This window comes from Oncorhynchus kisutch, linkage group LG12, assembly GCF_002021735.2.
Source record: "Oncorhynchus kisutch isolate 150728-3 linkage group LG12, Okis_V2, whole genome shotgun sequence".
NCBI lineage: Eukaryota > Metazoa > Chordata > Actinopteri > Salmoniformes > Salmonidae > Oncorhynchus > Oncorhynchus kisutch.
This window is the reverse complement of record NC_034185.2, coordinates 19,701,617-19,724,993: the sequence shown is the minus strand read 5'-3', so window position 1 is coordinate 19,724,993 and position 23,377 is coordinate 19,701,617. Positions and strand designations below refer to the sequence as shown.

Below are 23,377 nucleotides of genomic sequence, written 5' to 3'. Positions count from 1 at the left end.
AGCCACCCGGTTTAGTCATGCATCGTGTCGACAGAAAGAAACATCTCTTTGGTAAGAAGGGCGGAGGTGTATGCCTTTATGATTAACGAATCATGGTGTAATCACAACAACATACAGGAACTCAAGTCCTTTTGTTCACCTGATCTAGAAAACCTTACAATCACATGCCGACTGCATTATCTTCCAAGAGAATTCTATTCAATTATAATCACAGCCATGTATAACCATACATCCTGAGGCTGCATCTATTGTAGCTGGGGATTTTAACAAAGCTAACCTGAGAACAAGACTTCCATCAGCATATCGAATGCATGACACGAGCTGGTAGCATTCTGGATCATTGTTATTCTAACTTCTACGATGCACACAAAGCCCCCCCCCCCCCGCCCTGCCTTTGGCAAATCTGACCATGACTCCATTGTGTTGCTCCCAGCTTATAGACAGAAACTAAAACAGGAAACGCCAGTGCTCAGGTCTATCCAACTCGGGGCTGACCACGCTTCAAGATTGCTTCGATCACGTGGACTGGGATATGTTCTGGATAGCCTCAGACGACAACATTGATGTATACGCCGACTCGGTGAGCGAGTTTATTAGCAAGTGCATCGGAGATGTAGTACCCACTGTGACTAAAACCTTTCCTAACCAGAAACTGTGGATTGATGGCAGCATTCAAGCAAAACTGAAAGAGCGAACCACCGCCTTTAATCATGGCAAGGCAACTGGAAACATAACCGAATACAAACAGTGCAGCTCCTTTCGCAAGGAAATCAAACAAGCAAAGCGTCAGTAGAGAGACAAAGTAGAGTTGCAATTCAACTGCTCAAACACGAGACGTATGTGGCAGGGTCTACAGTCAATCACGGATTACAAAAAGAAAACCAGCCCTGTCGTGGACATCAACATCCTGCTCCCAGACAATTTAAACAACTTATTTGCTCACTTTGAGGATAATACAGGGTCACTGACACGGCCCGCTACCAAAGCCTGTGGGCTCTCCTTTTCCGTGGCCAACATGAGTAAAACATTCAAACGTGTTAACCCTCGCAAGGCTGCCTGCCCAGACTGCATTAATAGCCGCGTCTTCAGAGCATGCACAGACCAGCTGGCTGGTGTGTTTACGGACATATTCAATCAATCCCTATCCCAGTCTGCTGTCCCCACATGCTTCAAGATGGCCACCATTGTTCCTGTTCCCAAGAAAGCTAAGGTAACTGAACTAAATGACTACTGCCCTGTTGTACTCACTTCTGTCATCATGAAGTGCTTTGAGAGACTAGTCAATCACCTCCACCCTACCTGACACCCTAGACCCACTCCAATTTCCTTACCACCCCAATAGGTCCACTGACAACGCAATCACACTGCACACTGCCCTAACCCATCTGGACAAGAGGAATACCTATGTAAGAATTATGTTCATTGACTAGAGCTCAGCATTTAACACCATAGTACCCTCCAAACTCATCATTAAGCTCGGGACCCTGGGTCTCGACGAGAGGTTGGCCGATTAATTAGGGACGATTTCAAGTTTTCATAATCTGTAATCTGCATTTTTGGACACATTAAATTTATCTAATAAAAAACAATCAGTCTTAATAATCACTAGTTAACTACACATGGTTGATGATATTACTAGTTTATCTAGCTTGTCCTGCGTCACATATAATCGATGCGGTGCCTGTTAATTTATCATCGAATCACAGCCTACTTCGCCAAACGGGTGATGATTTAACAAGTGCATTCATGAAAAAAGCACTGTCGTTGCACCAATGTGTACCTAACCATAAACATCAATGCCTTTCTTAACTTCTTGCATCGAGCAATCCCGTATCCGGGAGCGTAATCATAGCCTCAAGCTCATTACCATAACGCAACGTTAACTATTCATGAAAATCGCAAATGAAATGAAAGAAATATATTCACTCACAAGCTTAGCCTTTTGTTAACAACACTGTCATCTCAGATTTTCTAAATATGCTTTTCAACCATAGCTACACAAGCATTTGTGTAAGAGTATTGATAGCTAGCATAGCATTAAGCCTAGCATTCAGCAGGCAACATTTTCACAAAAACAAGAAAAGCATTCAAATAAAATAATAACCTTTTGAAGAACTTTGGATGTTTTCAATGAGGAGACTCTCAGTTAGATAGCAAATGTTCAGTTTTTCCAAAAAGATTACTTGTGTAGGAGAGATCGCTCCGTTTTGGTCATCACGTTTGGCAAGAAAAAAATCTGAAAATGCAGTCTCTACAACGCCGAACTTTTTACCAGATTAACTCCATAATATCGACAGAAACATGGCAAACATTGTTTAGAATCAATCCTCAAGGTGTTTTTCACATATCTATTCGATGATAAATCATTCGTGGCAGCTGTGTTTCTCCTCGAAGCAAACGAAAAATACACGGAGCTGGAGATTACGCAATAATTGCAACGGAGGACACCAAGCGGCCACCTGGTAGATGTAGTCTCTTAAGGTCAATCTTCCAATGATTTGCCTACAAATACGTCACAATTCTGTCGACACCTTGGGGAAACGACAGAAAGTCTAAGCTCGTTCGTGACCCATACACAGCCATATAAGGAGATATTGGAACACAGGGGCACTTCCTGTATGAAATGTCATCTTGGTTTTGCCTGTAGCATTAGTTCTGTGGCACTCACAGTGTTTTCTTTCCAAAGCTGTCAATTATATGCATAGTTTAGCATCTTTTCGTGACAAAATATCTTGTTTAAAACGGGAACGTTTTTTTTATCCATAAATTAAAAGAGCGCCCCCTATATCCAAGAAGTTAAAGATTGCTGTACACCAGCGGAACCCATCCAACTTGAAGGAGCTGGAGCTGTTTTGCCTTGACGAAAGGGCAAAAATCCCAGTGGCGAGATGTGCCAAGCTTATAGAGACATACCCCAAGAGACTTGCAGCTGTAATTGCTGTAAAAGGTGGCTCTACAAAGTATTGACCCCCCCCCCAAAAAAATATATTTTACTTCCAGGTTGTAAGGCAACAAAACAGGAAAATTGTCAAGTGGGGTGAATACTTTCACAAGCCACTGTATATTCTAAAGAAGGGTGTATATGTATGTATGTACACTGCTGTTCAAAGGTTTGGGGTCACTTAGAAATGTCCTTGTTTTTGAAAGAAAAACACATTATTTGTCCATTAAAATACCATAAAATTGATCAGAAATACAGTGTAGACATTGTTAATGTTGTAAATGACTATTATAGTTGGAAACGGCAGATTTTTAATGGAATATCTACATAGATGTACATAGGCCCATTTATCCGCAACCATCACTCCTGTGTTCCAATGGCAGGTTGTGTTAGGTAATCTAAGTTTATCATTGAAAAAGGCTAATTGAGCATTAGAAAACCATTTTGCAATTTTGTTAACACAGCTGAAAACTGTTTTCCTGATTTAAAGAAGCGTTAAAACTGGCCTTCTTTAGACTAGTTGAGTATCTGGAGCATCAGCATTTGTGGGTTCGATTACAGGCTCAAAATGGCCAGAAACAAAGTACTTTCTTCTGAAACTCGTCAATCTATTCTTGTTCTGAGAAATGAAGGCTATTCCATGCGAGAAATTGCCAAGAAACTGAAGATCTCGTACAACGCTGTGTACTACTCCCTTCACAGAACAGCGCAAACTGTCTCTAACCAGAATAGAAAGAGGAGTGGGAGGCCCCAGTGCACAACTGAGCATGAGGACAAGTACATTAGTGTCTGGTTTGAGAAACAGACACCCCACAAGTCCTCAACTGGCAGCTTCATTAAATAGTACCCGCAAAACACCAGTCTCAACGTCAACAGTGAAGAGACAACTCCGGGATGCTGGCCTTCTAGGCAGAGTTCCTCTGTCCAGTGCCTGTGTTCTCTTTCCCATCTTAATATTTTATTTTTATTGGCCAGTCGGAGGTATGGCTATTTCTTTGCAAATCTGCCAAGAAGGCCAGCATCACATCTCTTCACTATTGACATTGAGACGGGTGTTTTGCGGGTACTATTTAATGAAGCTGCCAGGGCGTATGACTCTGAGACAGATGAGGTACTGCATGCATATGACCTAGCTTTAGAATTGTGAGTTTTATATCAAAAGGCAGTGCTCTGAATGATCCTGGGCCTCCACTCGGGGAAAGTACTGTACCTGACCACATAGGGCTTCAGTGAGAGGTCTCTCTCTCAGTGTAATCCCCATCAGCTCTAGCCAGGTCAGCAGAGAGGAGGTCCAGGCTAACTCCTGGAGACAGGATGCGACCCTGGTCTGAATGTCTGCTAGTGCATGGAGCGTGATGCTAACACTAAGCCAGTGTTAATAATTACCATGTGTGTATATCTTTTTTGGCCTGAGTTTGTTTTTCTCAACAACAAAAAAAGTGTTCCTTAATTTGGGCGTGCTTTTCATCCAAAATTCCGAATGCTGCCCCCTACCCTAGAGGAGTTAAATTAACTGCACTGTCCAATTTACAGTAGCTATTACAGTGAAATAATACCATGCTAGTGTTTGAGGAGAGTGCACAGTTATGAATTGTATTAATAGTTATTATTTAACCAATTAGCCACATTTGGGCAGTCTTGATACAATATTCTGTACAGAAATGCAATGGTTCATTGGATCAGTCTAAAACATTGCCCATACACTGCTGCCGTCTAGTGGCCAAACTCTCAATTGTGCCTGGGCTGGAATAATACATGATTGCCTTTCTCTTGCATTGCAAAGATGATAGTACAAAAAAAGCACATTTTTTTTCTTTGTATCATCTTTTACCAGATCTAATGTGTTATATTGTCCTACATGCATTTCACATTTCCACAAACGTCAAAAGTGTTTCCTTTCAAATGGGATCAAAAAAAAATGCATATCCTTGCTTCAGGTCCTGAGCTAAAGGCAGTTAGATTTGGGTATGTCATTTTAGGCGAAAAAAAGGGGGCCGATCCTTAAGAGGTTCCTTAACATTTTCCTCATGCTCTTTTCATAAATACACTGTTTATGGTTCATGTTTTTCATCAAATCTCCAATGTTTAGTTCAAGTAAGAGTTTTTGTGTGCAACACAAATCCAATTGGATAGCGGCCACGTTTTGATCTCACAGTATTTGCTGATGTATTTTAATAATCAGGGGTTTGTTTCTCATTGGCTGTTGCAGGAAGGACTGGGAGGAGCTGTTTGACATCATCATCACCAACGCCTTGAAGCCTGGGTTCTTCTCACTGGTGCCCCAACAGAGGCCCTTCAGGACCCTGGGTGAGTACCTGCTTCCCTGCCTGTCTGTATGTCTGCCTGTCCATACAGGATCCCACTTCCCAGAAAACCATCAGTACCCTACGTACAGTACACTCCACCAACAGTAAACACTGTAGATCAGCTCTCTGCCGACATCATAAAGAGCATTACAGGGCTGTGGACTTTATAGCCTAGTGGAATCTCATGATGGTGGTTACTGCAAATGATTTCCTTTTTTTAGGATGAGAAAAGCACTACTTGTGGAGTTGTCTTCCAGAAGATAAAACCCAAACATCAAATCTCTTCTGAAACCAGTAAGATAAACTAGCATCAAGACAGGTGGTGACCATCACACCACCTCTACTTGCAGACATATTAGGGTTTAAACTAGGTTCATATTAGCTGTCAGTATTTCTAATTTGATCTGTTATCCACACGTGATCGTAGTTTTCCTGCTCAGGCAGCTGATATTTAATCACGGTCGGTTCCTAAAGGTGTGCACAAACTCTGGTATGCTCCCCCATCTGGACTGCGTTCCTGCCAGGAATGGATGCAGTATATATGTAACACAATGACCCAGTCACTCAAATATTCATACCTCCTCCAGTCCTCGCCACGTTGGCAGATATAGCCTCAGTCAGTGGCTGCTGCTATTCCATACTATAGCAGAGATATTGGGAGAGATCTTATTCCATAATGTAGCAGAGATACTGGGAGAGATCTTATTCTATAATGTGGGAGAGATCTTATTCTATAATGTGGGAGAGATCTTATTCTATAATGTAGTAGAGATACTGGGAGAGATCTTATTCCATAATGTAGCAGATATACTGGGAGAGATCTTATTCCATAATGTAGCAGAGATACTGGGAGAGATCTTATTCCATAATGTAGCAGAGATACTGGGAGAGATCTTATTCCATAATGTAGCAGAGATACTGGGAGAGATCTTATTCCATAATGTAGCAGATATACTGGGAGAGATCTTATTCCATAATGTAGCAGAGATACTGGGAGAGATCTTATTCCATAATGTAGCAGAGATACTGGGAGAGATCTTATTCCATAATGTAGCAGATATACTGGGAGAGATCTTATTCCATAATGTAGCAGAGATACTGGGAGAGATCTTATTCCATAATGTAGCAGAGATACTGGGAGAGATCTTATTCCATAATGTAGCAGAGATACTGGGAGAGATCTTATTCCATAATGTAGCAGATATACTGGGAGAGATCTTATTCCATAATGTAGCAGAGATACTGGGAGAGATCTTATTCCATAATGTAGCAGAGATACTGGGAGAGATCTTATTCCATAATGTAGCAGAGATACTGGGAGAGATCTTATTCCATAATGTAGCAGATATACTGGGAGAGATCTTATTCCATAATGTAGCAGAGATACTGGGAGAGATCTTATTCCATAATGTAGCAGAGATACTGGGAGAGATCTTATTCCATAATGTAGCAGAGATACTGGGAGAGATCTTATTCTATAATGTAGCAGAGATACTGTATGCCTTGGGGCTTTTTTGGATACAGCATCACTGTCATTTATTTATGTTCCAATGGTGTTGCTGTATATACCTGTCAAGTTGATCACGTAAAGAGCTGACAAGTACAGCTCAAAGCTAAGCTAGTTGACTATCAGCAGGTTGCTATCATGTCACCACAACAGTTTTGTGTGTGCAGTTTTATGTCCATTGATAATTCAAAAGCTCACCAATTCTGTACCTACCGAAAAAATGTAAAACCCCATTTTAGATTTTTTTCAACATGAGCTTCAATTTGATGGACTGGGACACATACTGTAAGGCAATGAGCTCTAGTCTTATACAGGACATAATAACATGATCTACTCCTTAAGAAGAGCCCAGTTCCTGCCAGGTACTGTATTCGACTAAGAGATTTTAGAAATTGATTCTTTACTTTGGCTGCTGGTGTCAGACTCCTCCCAGTCTCGTATTAAACATGACCTTCCTTCAGCGGTCATTTGTCCAAAGGATGTCAGCCAGGCCAGGTCTCTCTAAATATTTGCCTTGTGCATACAGCCTCACTTTGGTTACAGTGAAAATGCCACCGGATTTCACATTCTAATCTGGAGGGGGGCTCAGAGATAGAAATGTGTGTGTGTTTTTGTGCTCAGTTGTGGTCTTCCAGAGACCACATACTTCTCATTCCATCTTCTGTCAAGGTCCGTACGTCCTCACAGCTGTGTGTGTGCGCGCGAGTGTCCGCACCCCCAAGTCTCTGCTTTCTATCTTCTGTCACAATATTTATATCACATTGAACGTATCAACAACAGTGTCTAAAAGATGGCGCCGAAGAACATGGCTGACGTTTTACATTCTCCCAACCAATTGTGCTATTTAGTTATTTTTTTGCGTTTTGTGTAAATCATTTTTTAACTTATTGTGTACATAATTTTGCTGCTACCGTATCTTATGAACGAAAATAACTTCTGTACATCAGAAAAGCTATTACTCACCATGGACTAGAGGTTGACCAGTTATGATTTTTCAACGCCAATACCGATACTGGTTATTGGAGAACCAAAAAAAGCCGATACCGATTAATCGGTGTATTTATTTATTTATTTATTTATTTGTAATAATGACAATTACAACAATACTAAATGAACTCTTTTATTTTAACTTAATATAATACATCAATAAAATCAATTTAGCCTCAAATAAATAATGAAACATGTTCAATTTGGTTTAAATAATGCAAAAACAAAGTGTTGGAGAAGAAAGAGAGAGTGCAATATGTGCCATGTAAAAAAGCTAACGTTTAAGTTCCTTGCTCAGAACATGAGAACATATGAAAGCTGGTGGTTCCTTGTCTTCAATATTCCCAGGTAAGAAGTTTTAGGTTGTAGTTTATTATAGGAATTATATGACTATTTCTCTCTATACCATTTGTATTTCATATACCTTTTGATTATTGGATGTTCTTATAGGCACTATAGTATTGCCAGTGTAACAGAATAGCTTCGGTCCCTCTCCTTGCCCCGAACCAGGGACACATCGACAACAGCCACCCTCGAAGTATCATTACCCATCGCTCCACAGAGCAAGGGGAACAACTACTTCAAGGTCTCAGAGCGCGTGACGTCACCGATTGAAACGCTATTAGCGCGTACCCCACTAACTAGCTAGCCAATTCACATCGGTTACACCAGCCTAATCTCGGGAGTTGAAGTCATAAACAGCTTGAAGCACAGCGAAGAGCTGCTGGCAAATGCACGAAAGTGTTGTTTGAATGAATGCTTACGATCCTGCTGCTGCCTACACTTCTCAGTCAGACTACTCTATCAAATATCAAATCATAGACTTAATTATAACATAATAACACACAGAAATACGAGCCTTAGGTCATTAATATGGTCAAATCCGGAAACTATCATTTAGAAAACAAAAAGTGTATTCTGTCAGTGAAATACGGAACCGTTCCGTATTTTATCTAACGGGTGGCATCCCTAAGTCTAAATTTTCCTGTTACATTGCACAACCTTCAATGTTATGTCATAATTATGTACAATTCTGGCAAATTAATTATGGTCTTTGTTAGGAAGAAATGGTCTTCACACAGTTCGCAACGAGCCAGGTGGCCCAAACTGCTGCATATACTTTGACTCTGCTTGCACGGAACGCAAGAGAAGTGACACAATTTCCCTAGTTAAAAGAAATTCATTTTAGCAGGCAATATTAATTAAATATGCATGTTTAAAAATATATACTTGTGTATTAATTTTAAGAAAGGTATTGATGTTTACGGTTAGGTACACATTGGTGCAACGACAGTGTTTTTTTCATGAATGCGCTTGTTAAATCATCACTCGTTTGGCAAAGTAGGCTGTGATTCGATGATAAATTAACAGGCACCGCATCGATTATATGCAACGCAGGACAAGCTAGATAAACTAGTAATGTCATCAACCATGTGTAGTTAACTAGTGATTATGTTAAGATTGATTGTTTTTTATAAGTTAAGTTTAATGCTAGCTAGCAACTCACCTTGGCTTCTTGCTGCACTCACATAACAGGTAGTCAGTCTGCCACGCAGTCTCCTCGTGGAGTGCAATGTAATCGGCCACAATCGGTGTCCAAAAATGCAGATTACCGATTTGTTACGAAAACTTGAAATCGGCCCTAATTAATCGGCCATTCCGATTAATCGGTCGACCTCTACCTTGGACTGGAAGAAACTTTTTCCTTTAACGAATCCGAGGAGAAGTATATCCTGCTTTCACTGGAACAGGCCAAGATCCACGCCTTTTGCGTGAATAAAAGATGCCGGAAATGGGGCCGCAGGTCGGCATCCTTTTGAGAATCCGGAGTCTAGCGAGTAAACTCCCACTGCCTTCCATTCTTCTTGCTAATGTGCAATCATTGGAAAATAAAATTGATGACCTACGATTATCCTACCAACGGGACATTAAAAACTGTAACATTTTATGTTTCACCGAGATGTGGCTGAACGAAGATACGGACAATATGGAGCTAGCGGGATTTTCCATACACTGGCAGAACAGAGACGCTACCTCTGGTAAGACGAGATGTGGGTGTGTGTGTCATTTTGTCAATAACAGCTGCTGCGTGATGTCTAATATTAAAGAAGTCTCGAGGTAGAGTACCTTATGATAAGCTGTAGAACACACTATCTACCAAGAGTTCTCATCTGTATTATTCATAGCCGTCTATTTACCACCACAAAACAAAGTTGGCACTAAGACCGCTCTCAACCAACTCTATCAGGCCATAAGCAAAGAAGAAAATGCTCACCCAGAAGCGGCACTCCTAGTGGCTGGGGACTTTAATGCAGACAAACTTAAATCAGTGTTACCAAATTTTTACCAGCATATCACATGTGCATCCAGGGAGAACATATCCTAGACCACCTTTACTCCACACACAGAGATGCATACAAAGCTCTCCCCCACCCTCCATTTGGCAAATCGGACCATAATTCTATCCTCCTGATTCCTGCTTACAAGAAAAAACTAAAGCAGGAAGTACCATTGAATGCTATGCTAATAGAACTGTTTTGCTAGCACCGACTGGAATATGTTCCGGGATTCATCCAATGGCATTGAGGAATACATCACCTCAGTCATTGGCTTCAACAATAAGTGCATCGATGACGTTGTCCCCACAGTGACTGTAAGTACATATCCCAACCAGAAGCCATGGATTACAGGCAACATCTGCATAAAGCTAAAGACTAGAGCTGCCGCTTTCAAGGAGCGGGAGACTAGTCCCGGACGTTTATAGGAAAACCCGCTATACCCTCAGACGAACCATTAAACAAGCAAAGCGTCAATACAGGATTAAGATTGAATCCTGCTCTGCCGCTCGTCAGATGTGGCAGGGCTTGAAAACTATTACGGACTACAAAGGGAAACCCAGACACCATCTGCCCAGGGACGCGAGCCTACCAAATTAGCTTAATGCCTTTTATGCTCGCTTCAAGGCAAGCAACACTGAAGCATGCACGAGAGCACCAGCTGTTCTAGATGACTGTGTGATAACGCTCTTTTCTGGGGCCTCCCTCCCAGCAGTTACTATTGTGTGAGTAATGCTGTGAGAATTGTGTGGTCTAGTTTAGATTCCAGCTTCTCTGTATCTTGTATTGGCTATGCTCCACTACCCCCTTGCACAAACTGAAACAGGCTGTGGTTTTTGCTAACCAGCAGCAGCCCAATCAAGCAGGCCAAAACCCCCTCCAGTCAACCAGGAATGACTATATAGATAGACTTTTTCTCTTAGTGAAAAGTACTTGGCTGTTGTTGAGCATTAAGACATAAACCATGTTGTTCCTGAAGTTTGGAAAAATCATTGGGTGTTATTTATGAACTGTAAATGCTTCCATGAGGTCATTGACACACTTTCCTGTATAATGTGTGACTTCTGTGAGTGAGTGCCTGAAAAAGGAGGAAGCAGACGAGCCTACATGGTTGTGTCCCAAATAGTACCTTATTCCCTACACAGAGCCCTGTATGCCCTGTTCAAAAGTAGTGCACTGTATCTGTTTAGGAAACATACTCATGGAAGTACAGTAGCTCCAATTAGGCACCTGCGAAAAATCTATTTTAAATGAGTTACTTTTATCCCTCACAAGTGATGTATATGATAGTATCCATATTTGTTAGAATCCATATTTTTTCGGTCTTATGTAGCAAAATTTGAAATAGTGTTTTTTACTTTGGAAAAGTAAAGACTGAGCTAGAAAATGGTATATCATACACTACAGTTGAGGAACAATTGGAAAGTAATTCTGCTTTGAAAGTTGATAAACTTGTAACCTCACTTTTGAGAAAATGGCCCTTGAATATTTTGGTAAACCTACTGGAGAGCTCATCTTAGTCTACACCCATTTAGCATCGTACACACTCTCTTAAGCCTTAGCCCCAGCCATCTCTTTAAGGATTCACATGTGAAGCCATGTACTAAACACAAAAAAGTACAGGCTGCATGACATCAGCGGCCTCGTGGTCCAAAATAGTCAATATATCCACCCATTTTAAAAATTTATTTAGGATATGTCAATCAAGCAAACCAGGCAACTAAAAGCTACTTTCTAAAAAATGTTTGGTTCGTTTCTAGCTTGTTAGCTAGCTATCTAATGTTAAGTTAGCTGGCTAGCCAGTTCAAATAATGACCATATCATATAGCTTCATTGTTACAGGAAAATAAACTCTACCAAAGAAATCTTAGAATGTAGACACTGTCTCATTGGCCTAACGTTATATCCTAATTTGGTGCAGGTCTCATTACCGTCTCTGGTAAACAAATACTATATCAAAGTTAATTTGTCACATGCACAGGATACAGAAGGTGTAGTGAAATGGTTACTTACATAGTAGGGTATTTTGTTTAGGCATGTAGCTAGCTAGCTAAACAAAGAACCATAATCCCAACTCCTAACGTTACTACCTTGCATGAATCTGCAGGTAGCCAGCTAGCCAACCAGGTTCAGTGTTATATGGCTAACATTAGGCTATAACTAGCAATGCAAATGGCTCTGAGATATGAATAATATTACTACACAGATCATATACGTAACGTTAGCTAGCGAGCCAGCCAGCTAACCGTACGCTTTAACTTGAAATTTAAACTACTTTCTGCCAAAATTAGAAACATATAACATCTGAAAATGTAGCTAGCTAGACTATCCTATCCATATACATGGATGGACGCTTCTCCCTATCGGTCACGGATGCCATGGTTCCCCTTAGTTTGAAGATGTAATCTGGATACAGGTGTTTTATACAACAGCCTTCTGTGTGTTCTTTTTTCAACTCCCTCTGCATATTTGCAATCAAACAACAGAATGTTCTCCATCTCCTTAGCAATCGTACTCTAATTCCACCGGGCATTCCACTGTATTCAAAACTCGGTCCTCCAGAAAGTGGAGAACAACACTTTTGCAGTTCTAAATTATATCTTTAAAAAAATCTCTGTTAGAAAAGATTACCTACACATACTGACCAGCTCATCTTATAGACAGAAGTGTGCTACATGGTAGACAAATCCGAACTAATCTCTCGGCATGTCCAACCCATCCAATATCTCAGCCAATCATAGCTAGTGGAAAGGTTCCTGCCTTTTTCTGTGGCTAAACCAACTAGGCTTGTAATTTCACCATTTTATTCATATTTACAGATGGCATACACATTTGTTGTTAAGGCACATGAAATATTCCAGAATGCATTTCTGCCCCCCAAAAAATGCGTTTAGATTTTTTTTTAAAGTTTACGTTCAAATGCCTCTCCTGTGAAGTAGTGACACGCGACATACGCCTAGTTTCCTGAAATGTGTCACATTTGCTTGTGGGCCCAGTGTTGAGTTATGTGGTGGAGAGATGTTGTGGTTGTGTGCTAAGCGGTGTGGTCGTGTATGTTCATGTCGCTAAACGGTGTAGTCGATCTGTGTGGTGACTTTGTGGTTGTTGTTGTCTTTTTCCTGGCTGTAGTGAATGATGTGGAGGAGAGTGAAGGGCTGCCATCCCTGGACAAGCCTGGCTGGTACTCTCAAGGTAACTGGCCCCACCTCCACCAGCTGCTCAAGACCATGACTGGCAATCCTGAGCCCAAGGTAAGATTGATAGATTGGTTAGTTGGTTTAATCTTTTCTTATCCTTCAAGAGGAAATTCTACTGATCATGTTTTGAAATAACTAACAAGCTGTGTAATAAACACACTGAGCAAAAATAGAAATGCAACATGTAACAATTTGTAAGATTCTACTGAATTAAAGTTCATATAAGGAAATCAGTCAATTTAAATTAATTAATTTGGCCCTAATCTATGGATTCATATGACTGGGAATAGAGATATGTATCTGTTGGTCACGGATACCTTAAAAAAAGGGTAGGAGCTGGGATCAGAAAACCAGTCAGTATTTGGTGTGACCACAATTTGCCTCATGTAGTGTGACACATCTCCTTCGCATAGAATTAATCATGCTGCTGATTGTGGCCTGTGGAATGTTGTCCCACTCCTCTTAAATGGCTGTGTGAAGTTGCTGGATATTGGCGGGAACTGGAACACACTGTCATACACGTAGATCCAGAGCATCCCACACATGCTCAATGGGTGACATCTGGTGAGTATGCTGAACGTGAAAGAACTGGGACATTTTCAGCTTCCAGGAATTGTGTACATATCCTTGTGACATGGGGATGTGCGTTATCATGCTGAAACATGAGGTGATGGCGGTGGATGAATGGCACGACAATGGGCCTCAGGATCTCGTCATGGTATCTCTGTGCATTCAAATTGCCATTGATAAAATTGTGTTCGTTGTCCTTAGCTTAAGCCTGCCCATACCATAACCCCACTGCCACCATGGGGCACTCTGTTCACAACGTTGACATCAGCAAACCGCTCACCCACACGATACTATCTGTCCGGTACAGTTGAAACCGGGATTCATCCGTGAAGAGCACACTTCTCCAGCATGCCAGTGGCCATCGAAGGTGAGCATTTGCCCACTGAAGACGGTTACGATGCCGAACAGTCAGGTCAAGACCCTGGTGAGGAAGACGAGCAAGCAGATGAGCTTCCCAGAGACGGTTTCTGACAGTAGTGTGCAGAAATTCTTTGGTTGTGCAAACCCAGTTTCATCAGTTGTGTTGGGTGGCTGGTCCCAAACAATCCCACAGGTGAAGAAGCCGGATGTGGAGGTCCTGGACTGGCTCATTTACACGTGGTCTGCAGTTGTGAGGCTGGTTGGACATACTGCCAAATTCTCTAAAACGATGTTGGAGGCGGCTTATGGTAGAGAAATGAACATTAAATGTTCTGGCAACAGCTCTGGTGGACATTATTGCAGTCAGCATACCAATTGCACGCTCCATCAAAACCTGAGACATCTCTGGCATTGTGTTGTTTCAAAACAGCACATTTTAGAGGAGCCTTTATTGTCCCCAGCACACGATGCACCTGTGTAATGATCATGCTGTTTAATTAAGTTCTTGATATGCCATACCTGTCAGGTGGATGGATTATCTTGGTAAAGGAGAAATGCTCACTAACAGGGATGTAAACAAATTTGTGCACACAATTTGAGAGAAATAAACTTTTTGCACATATGGAACATTTCTGGGATCTTTTATTTCAGCTCATGAAACATGACCAACACTTTACATGTTGTGTTTGTATTTTTGTTCAGTATATATCCAAATAACCACATCACTTCCATATTATCCTGTGATTTGTGTCAAAATGTTTATCCACAAAGCAGTGTAGGTTTGCTTTGAGCTTCCATTCCTCGCAGATGTACAGAGATCTGACGTCCTCTATAAATCAGCTCGGGGTTATTCGTACCGGTGTGAAGGAGAGGGAAACATGGCCGTGTACACCTGCACACCTTAGCATAAGTGTCAACAGGGCTAGAGTGCCAGCTCAGAGAGCTGCCTGTCCTGCTGAGAGGGTATGTGATAAACAGGCCCTTACTGTAGAGTACACAGCCCATATGATTTCTGACAGGCAGGCAGCCAGCTCTTCTCCCTCTGAGCCCCTTTTTGAGCCCTCTCTCAGCTTTAAGGAAAGGCTCCCACTCACTGACTTGTGCACCCAGGGACGCCCATCATCCACGTCCTCAGCGTCCCCTCCCTCTCCCCCACCCCTCCCACCCGGCCAGGAGTGCTCAATGCCCCCTCTGTTCTCGGGCCACGTGGAGAAAGCGCTCGAGGAATGCAGTGTCAACCTCCACAACCTGCACTTATGGCAGCTTTAAGGCAGCCCCTCTGGGGTGACCAGGGGGTAATTGCTATCTGGGATCCTTGGGATGTCCATTCCCCATTGAAGTTGAGATTTAAAATGGTTATGGTAAGGTTAGGTTGGGGTTTATGGTTAAGGGTAGGGGTTAAGGTTCCGGGCAGGGTTTAGGGTAGGGATGTCTCGAGCATCCCGGATAGCACTAACCGTGATCTGAGGCAGTCTGTTTTGGGTTCTCCTCACTTTCACCTGACAGGACTTAATGCCGGCCGGCTGAATGGGAGGCATTCAGGGCAGATTACAGTCCCCTGTAGCAGTGAGCACAGGTCTGGCTGCGACATGGAGGATCAAAGCTTAGACACTGAGCTGCCCTGCTCATACAGACTCAATGAGTCAATGATTCAAATGGCACTCATTTTCCTCTGTGAGTCATTTTGTTGTAGTAAGCGTACTCCACCCACTTCTCTATCTGGAATCTCAGACCTTTTTCTCCCTCCAGACACATTTAACCATTTTTAAAGTTCTGTTGTGTCGTTACAATTTCATGTATGAGCAAAGCTGCTGTAATGATCCGATTGGGGACTAAGTAACATGGATATAGTCCTTACATCCCTGGCCCTCTGTCAGATATGTGATCTCCCCTTCCCTCCTCTCTGTCTGTCTGCGTCCCAAATGGCACCCCTAAGGTCCGTCCGTGGTCAAAAGTAGTGCACTACATAAGGAACAAGGTGGCATTTGAGATGCAGGCTCTGTCTGTCCCAGCCAGGCCCCCCACAGTGGAGCACAATGGGCTCTGGTCACCCTGTTTCCTCCCCAGGGGAAAGGCCATGCTGTCAGGCTGACATTAATTTTCCCCTAGGGAGAAGGAGGGAGCTGCAGACTGTAGCAAGTTATATCTTCAGGGGAAAGAGTCCTCAGAAGAGCAGTCTTGTTGTAGTTGAAACCTGAATGATGTTGCTTTATTCGTCCCAGCCTTAGGAAACTGTGTTTAGCATCTAGAGAGCCACATGAAAGTCTCTCAAATAATGTTTTGCCGCTGTGTTGGAATTGGCCTGTAAATATTTATCATACTGATCTGATGCCTTTGCCTGCAGTGGGGAGATGAAAAACAATTGGTGCACTCCGCAGCAGTGCCCTCTCTCGCTCTCTCTCTCGCTCTCTGTGGCCAGTTTCTCTGAAAACCTGATCCTTATGCCCAGCTCCAGAGATCCACAGGCCCAGCTCACAGCTCCACAGCCGAGGCCCTGGCTGGCCAGCTGGCTGTCCTGTTAATTTGTGCTTGGAACTGCAAGACCTGGTCACAGACACTGTAAAGGGCCTGAGAAGAGGAGGGGGTTTCCGGAGTGAGTCCAGCAGCCCACATGAACACATTAGAGACCCTCCACTCCTCCCTCACCACCTTCTCTTAGTGGTCGTCTGCCTGCCTCCAAAACAAACACATACACACCACTCTGCATTCCACACAGAGAGCTGTGTGAAGGACTCTTTAAGTGTGTGTCTTAAGCACCAAAATAGTATCATCCTTATAGAACACTGGCCTCGGTGGCCTGGTGTAATAACCTTTATTCTCTCCTTAAAATAACCCATCATGAAGTCAGGGTTTGGTGATGTGCTGAAGCTGATTCCATTATGTCAGCATTCTTGTTTGTTTTTCCTAGTGGTTCTCTAATCCCTCTGACACTCTTCTTAACCCTTAGGTTCCATTGGAGTTGCAAAGCACACAACTATATACATTTGTTGCAATGGGTTTTGAATGTCAGGAAAGGGGTTGCCAGTCAGTTTAGGTATGTTGTTCAGCTAAGCCGGTCTTAATGTGTTTTCTTTCCAGCCATAGCAAAACTACAAAAGAGACATGATGAGTTTTGCAGCCATATCGTGTCTGGTCTAGTTTGCCCTAGGGGCAGTAAGACATGTCAGAGTTATTGAATTCGACTATGACTGAATGCCCCCTTTGAAACTAATCCAGCCAAATTGCTATTCTATCAGCGCTTTACAACTGAACCTTTACAAATCACATAAAGAAGTAGTTGCTCTGTGAAACGTCTACGTAATTTACAGAGCAGCTGCTCAGATAATGGCATAATTATTTGTCTATGTCCTGTCTCCTACCCTCTATAGGTGGTGTACTTTGGGGATAGCATGCGGTCGGACATGTTCCCTGCTAGCATGTTTGGGAAGTGGGAGACTGTGATGATCGTGGAGGAAATGGAGGGAGAGGGCGTCCCAAGGAGCGACGCAGCAGAGACCAACGAGGCCCAAGTGGAGCCTCAGGAGAAGAAGGGAAAGTTTGAGGTAAGTTCACACCAGCAGTTGTTTCCGTTTAATGTGCTCGCCCACCTTGCCCCTGCTACCTAAAAGATATTCTCCCAACCCCCAGTTCATTGGCTCAGTGCCAAAATATACCCAATGTAGCATGTGTGTCTGAGAATGTGCGTGTGTTCATTTTGTAGCATTATCAAAAGACATTCTGCAATTGCATTGGTATACCGTGGTGGTTTCATATTATTACAGTTTCACATCTAAAGGAGGAACCTGTAAAACAAGTTTATGTGAGTCTGTATTTCTCAGAGTAAGCCTAGTGTGAGTACAGTAAAGTCAGAAAATAAACATTTTAGGGAAGCTGACGTACTACTAGGAAGGAAACTATGAAGTAATCCGTACGACCAGGATGCAATATCACCCAGTGCTGCCCTCTCCCTCACTGACCAGGCCATGGAGGATGTTTTGTTCCAGACAGTTAGATGAGTCAGCATATCTGTTGCCAGAAGCAATGAGAGGAACATCCTTGTTTGGCCAAAACACCACTAGGATAGAGGACTCCTTCCTCTGAAGAAGGGAGGTTGTGCCACGTTTGGAGCACGGGACCTTGTAGATGGACAAATTGTCTCCGCCTAGACTCACACCTCTACCTCTCTCTCTTTTTCCCTTCTCCCTCTCTCTTTGTCTCCCCCCTCTTCTCTCTGTCTCTCTCTCTCTGTCCCTTCTCCCTCTCTTTGTCTCCCCCCCACCCCATTTTCTCTCTCTCTCCCTCCACCCCCATCTCTCCCTCTCTTATTCTCTGTCGGTCTCACCCCTCCACTCACTTCTCTCTCCTTTTTTTTTAATCTCCCACCCAGCCTCTCTCTCTCCACTTGCCTTTCCTTTCTAAAACGTATTTCCCCATTTGCCTCATTTAATAGATATTCCTGGAAGCTCCAGTTGGTCTCCATCTCTCTTTTGCTCTGCTGCAGCCAGAGTGTATGTAACACATTAATAGACACTCTTAAGAGAACTGCCTGGAATGACATGTTTCTCCCAGATTCCTTTTGATTACAATTTGTCCCTCAATATCTGGTGGAACTTTCCACATGAATAGGCTACTGTTTGTAATGTTGTGCATCGCGTTGCCTCTTACTAATGATATATTATGAGGTTCAGTGTAGAGAAGAGGGAGAAGTAGTTAGTGCAGAAGTAGCCAGAATGTTTCCATGTCTCAGAGTTCGGAGCTGATCTTTTATCTACGTTCTTTTAACATGAAAGATCGTGGATTCATTTAATCTTATGAATGACTTCTAACAAACAGATCTTCTCAGCATGCAACTCCGTCTCCAAGTCTGGTTGGAAGTCAAAAAGCGTAATTCAGAAGAATGTCTTCCATCATACTTTTCACCAAGAGAGGGACAAAGTAGCAACAGGTTTTTTTTATTTGATGCAATGCCCTTTCTCCCAGGTGAACTGAATCACATTTCAAGGAAGTATCTTCAAGAGTTGAGTAATTTAGATGCATACATGTCTTCTGCTACCTCTAGTTTGATCTGTAATCAGTCCGTACTTGTTAACCACATCCTGTTTTTAAGGCATGTTCTGCCTTTCAGCACTTTTTAGAGATTAACATGTTGGACCGACAAATGGCGCTGATAAGGATGAGTAAGAAGGGGGTGGGGGATAATAATGGTGCCAGAGGGGATGGCTGCTGTTTTACAGGCTCCTAAGCAACTGTGCTATTTTGTTAGTTTTTTCACATGGTTTGTAACTGATTTTGTACATAATGTTGCTGTTACAGTCTCTTATCACCAAAAAGACCTTCTGGACATCAGAACAGCGATTACTCACACCAAACTGGACGAAGATTTTTTCTTTAATGAATCGGATGCAAAGGATATACTGCTCTCTCTCTCTCAAGACGAGGCCCAAATCACTGTCCTCCGCGTGAAGAAAAGAGAAGGGCGGGGTGCCTTGTGAGAATTCCCTGGCGATTAGGTAAACCACCACTACCCTCCATATTATTGGCCAACAGACGGATTATCAGGACGTGGACTCAAAGCATATGCGGACCAACTGGCCAGTGTCTTCACTGACATTTTCAACCTCTCCCTGACCAATTATGTAATACCTACATGTTTTAAACAGACCACCATAGTCCCTGTGCCCAAAAAAGCGAAGGTAACCTGCCTATATGATTACAGTGGAGTACAGTTGAAGTCGAAAGTTTAAAGTAAAAATTCCCTTCTTTCATCACATTCCCAGTGGGTCAGAATTGTACATACACTTAATTAGTATTTGGTAGCATTGCCTTTAAATGTTTTAACTTGGGTCAGACGTTTCGGGTAGCCTTCCACAAGCTTCCCACAATAAGTTGGGTGAATTTTGGCCCCTTCCCCCTGACAGAGCTGGTGTAACTGAGTCAGGTTTGTAGGCCTCCTTGCTCGCATATGCTTTTTCAGTTCTGCCCACAAATTTTCTATGGGATTGAGGTCAGGGCTTTGTGATGGCCACTCCAATACCTTGACTTTGTTGTCCTTAAGCCATTTTGCCCCAACTTTGGAGGCATGCTTGCGGTCATTGTCCATTTGGAATACCCATTTGCGATCAAGTTTTAACTTCCTGACTGATGTCTTGAGATGTTGCTTCAATATATTCACATACTTTATCTCCCTCATGATGCCATCTATTTTGTGAAGTGCACCAGTCCCTCCTGCAGCAAAGCACCCCCACAACATGATGCTGCCACGCCAGTGCTTCACGGTTGGGATGGTGTTCTTCGGCTTACAAGCATTCCCCTTTTTCCTCAAAGTATAATGATGGTCATTATTGCCAAACAGTTCTATTTGTGTTTATTCAGACCAGAGGACATTTCTCCAAAAAGTACGATCTTTGTCCCCATGTGCAGTTGCAAACCGTAGTCTGGATTTTTTTATTGCGGTTTTGGTGCAGTGGCTTCTTCCTTGCTGAGCGGCCTTTCAGGTTATGTCAATATAGGACTCGTTTTACTGTGGATATAGATACTTTTGTACCTGTTTCCTCCAGCATCTTCACAAGGTCCTTTGCTGTTGTTCTGGGATTGATTTTCACTTTTCGCACCAAAGTACATTCATCTCTAGAAGACAGAATGCGTCTCCTTCCTGAGCAGTTTCACTGCTGTGTGGTCCCATGGTGTTTATACTTGCGTACTATTGTTTGTACAGATGAACGTGGTACCTTCAGGCGTTTGTAGATTGCTCCCAGAGATAAACCAGACTTGTGGAGGTCTACAATTTTTGGCTGATTTCTTTTGATTTTCCCATGATGTCAAGCAAATAGGCACTGAGTTTAAAGTAGGCCTTGAAATACATCCACAGGTAAACCTCCAATTGACTCAAATGATGTCAATTAGCCTACCAGAAGCTTCTAAAGCCATGTCATTTTCTGGAATTTTCCAAGCTGTTTGAAGGCACAGTCAACTTAGTGTATGTAAACTTCTGACCCCCTGGAATTGTGATACAGTGAAATAATCTGTCTGTAAACAATTGTTGGAAAAATTACTTGTGTCATGCACAAAGTAGATGTCCTAACCGACTTGCCAAAACTAGTGTGTTAACAAGAAATTTGTGGAGTGGTTGAAAAACTAGTTTTAATGACTCCAACCTAAGTGTATGTAAACTTTCGACTTCAACTGTATCTGTAAGAGATGTGTCTTCTGCTACCTCTAGTTTGATCTGTTATCAGTCCGTACTTGTTAACCACATCCTGTTTTTAAGGCATGTTCTGCCTTTCAGCACTTTATAGAGATGAACATGTTGGACCGACAAATGGCACTGATAAGGATGAGTAAGGGGGGGGGGTGTAATAATGGTGCCAGAGGGGATGGCTGCTGTTTTACAGGCTCCTAAGCAACTGTGCTATTTTGTTAGTCTTTTCACATTGTTTGTAACTGATTTTGTACATAATGTTGCTGCTACAGTCTCTTATGACCAAAAAGACCTTGACATAAGAACTGCGATTACTCATATCAAACCTGACGATTTTTTCTTTAATGAGTCAAACGCAAAGGATATACTGCTCTCTCAAGACCAGGCCCAAATCCCTGTCATCCACGTGAAGAAAAGACGGAGAAAAAGGGGGAGAAGGGTGGGGTGCCTTGTGAGAATTCGCCGGCGAGTATGTAAACCACCACTACCCTCAATATTATTGGCCAACAGACGGATTATCAGGACGTGGACTCAAAGCATATGCGGACCAACTGGCCAGTGTCTTCACTGACATTTTCAACTTCTCCCTGACCAATTATGTAATACCTACATGTTTTAAACAGATCACCATAGTCCCTGTGCCCCAGTTCACCCATGACTGCGTGGCCAAACACGACTCCAACACCATCATTAAGTTTGCTGACGACACAACGATGAGACAGCCTATAGGGAGGAGCTCAGAGACCTGGCAGTGTGGTGCCAGGACAACAACCTCTCCCTCAATATGAGCAAGACAAATAAGCTGATCGTGGACTACAGGAAAAGGAGAGCCAAACAGGCCCCCATTAACATTGATGGGGCTGTAGTGGAGCGGGTCGAGAGTTTCAAGTTCCTTGGTGTCCACATCTCACAAACTATCATGGTCCAAACACACCAAGACAGTTGTGAAGAGGGCACGACAACAACTTTTCCCCCTCAGGAGACTGAAAAGATTTGGCATGGGCCCCCAGGTCCTCAATTCTTTTTACAGCTGCACCATCGAGAACATCCTGATCGGTTGCATCACCGCCTGGTGTGGCAACTGCTCGGCATCTGACCATAAGGCGCTACAGAAGGTAGTGCGTACTGGGCCAGTTCTAAAAATTGTCAAAGACTTCAGTCACCCAAGTTAAAGACTGTTCCCTCTGCTACCGCACGGCAAGTGGTACCGGAGCGCCAGGTCCAGTTCCAAAAGGTTCTTTAACAGCTTTTACCCCCAAGCCATAAGACTGGTGGACAATTAATCAAATGGCCTCCCGGACTATTTACATTGCTGCCCCACCCAAACCTTGCTTTCACACTGCTGCTACTCGCTGTTTATTATCTATGCATAGTCACTTTACCCCTACCTAAATGTACAAATTACCTCGACTAACCTGTCCCTTCATACCTTCATTATTGTTATATCATTTTTTATTGTATTTTTTTAAACTTTAGTTTATTTAGTAAATATTTTCTTAACTCCATTTCTTGAACTGTGTTGTTGGTTAAAACCTCTTGAGTGTAGGGGGCAGTATTTTGATGTTTGGATGAAAAACATACCCAAATTAAACTGCCTATTTCTCAGGCTCAGAATCTCGAATATGCATATAATTCAGTCAGATTAGGATAGAAAACACTCTAAAGTTTCCAGAACTGTCAAAATATTGTCTGTGAGTATATAACAGAACTGATATTGCAGGCGAAAACCTGAGGAAAATCAAACTAGGAAGTGGCTTCTATTTTGAAAGCTCCATGTTCCATAGCCTGCCTTCGCTCCATTTAAAGGGATATCAACCCGATTCCTTTTCCTATGGCTTCCCCATGGTGTGACCAGCCTTTAGACATAGTTTCAGGCTTTTATTTTTTTTAAATGGACGAGAAAGGTCACCTCGTGTCATTGTATGGCTGGGTGCCAGCAGCGTTTTGTATGCGCAACAGCTTGGTGCAGCCATTTTCTCTCTCTCTACTATTGAAA

General features: G+C 42.6%; 1 protein-coding gene across 1 annotated transcript in view; it reads left to right on the top strand.

The window, feature by feature from the left end:
• The window catches only part of LOC109900664 (5'-nucleotidase domain-containing protein 1-like), a 71,259-nt gene that overhangs the window by 44,669 nt on the left and 3,213 nt on the right, over positions 1–23,377 (top strand). The window contains exons 8-10 of the mRNA XM_020496394.2: positions 5,151–5,248; positions 13,207–13,328; positions 17,573–17,746. Of these exons, the coding sequence (XP_020351983.1) occupies positions 5,151–5,248; positions 13,207–13,328; positions 17,573–17,746 (394 nt within the window). The remainder of the gene's footprint in view (positions 1–5,150; positions 5,249–13,206; positions 13,329–17,572; positions 17,747–23,377) is intronic.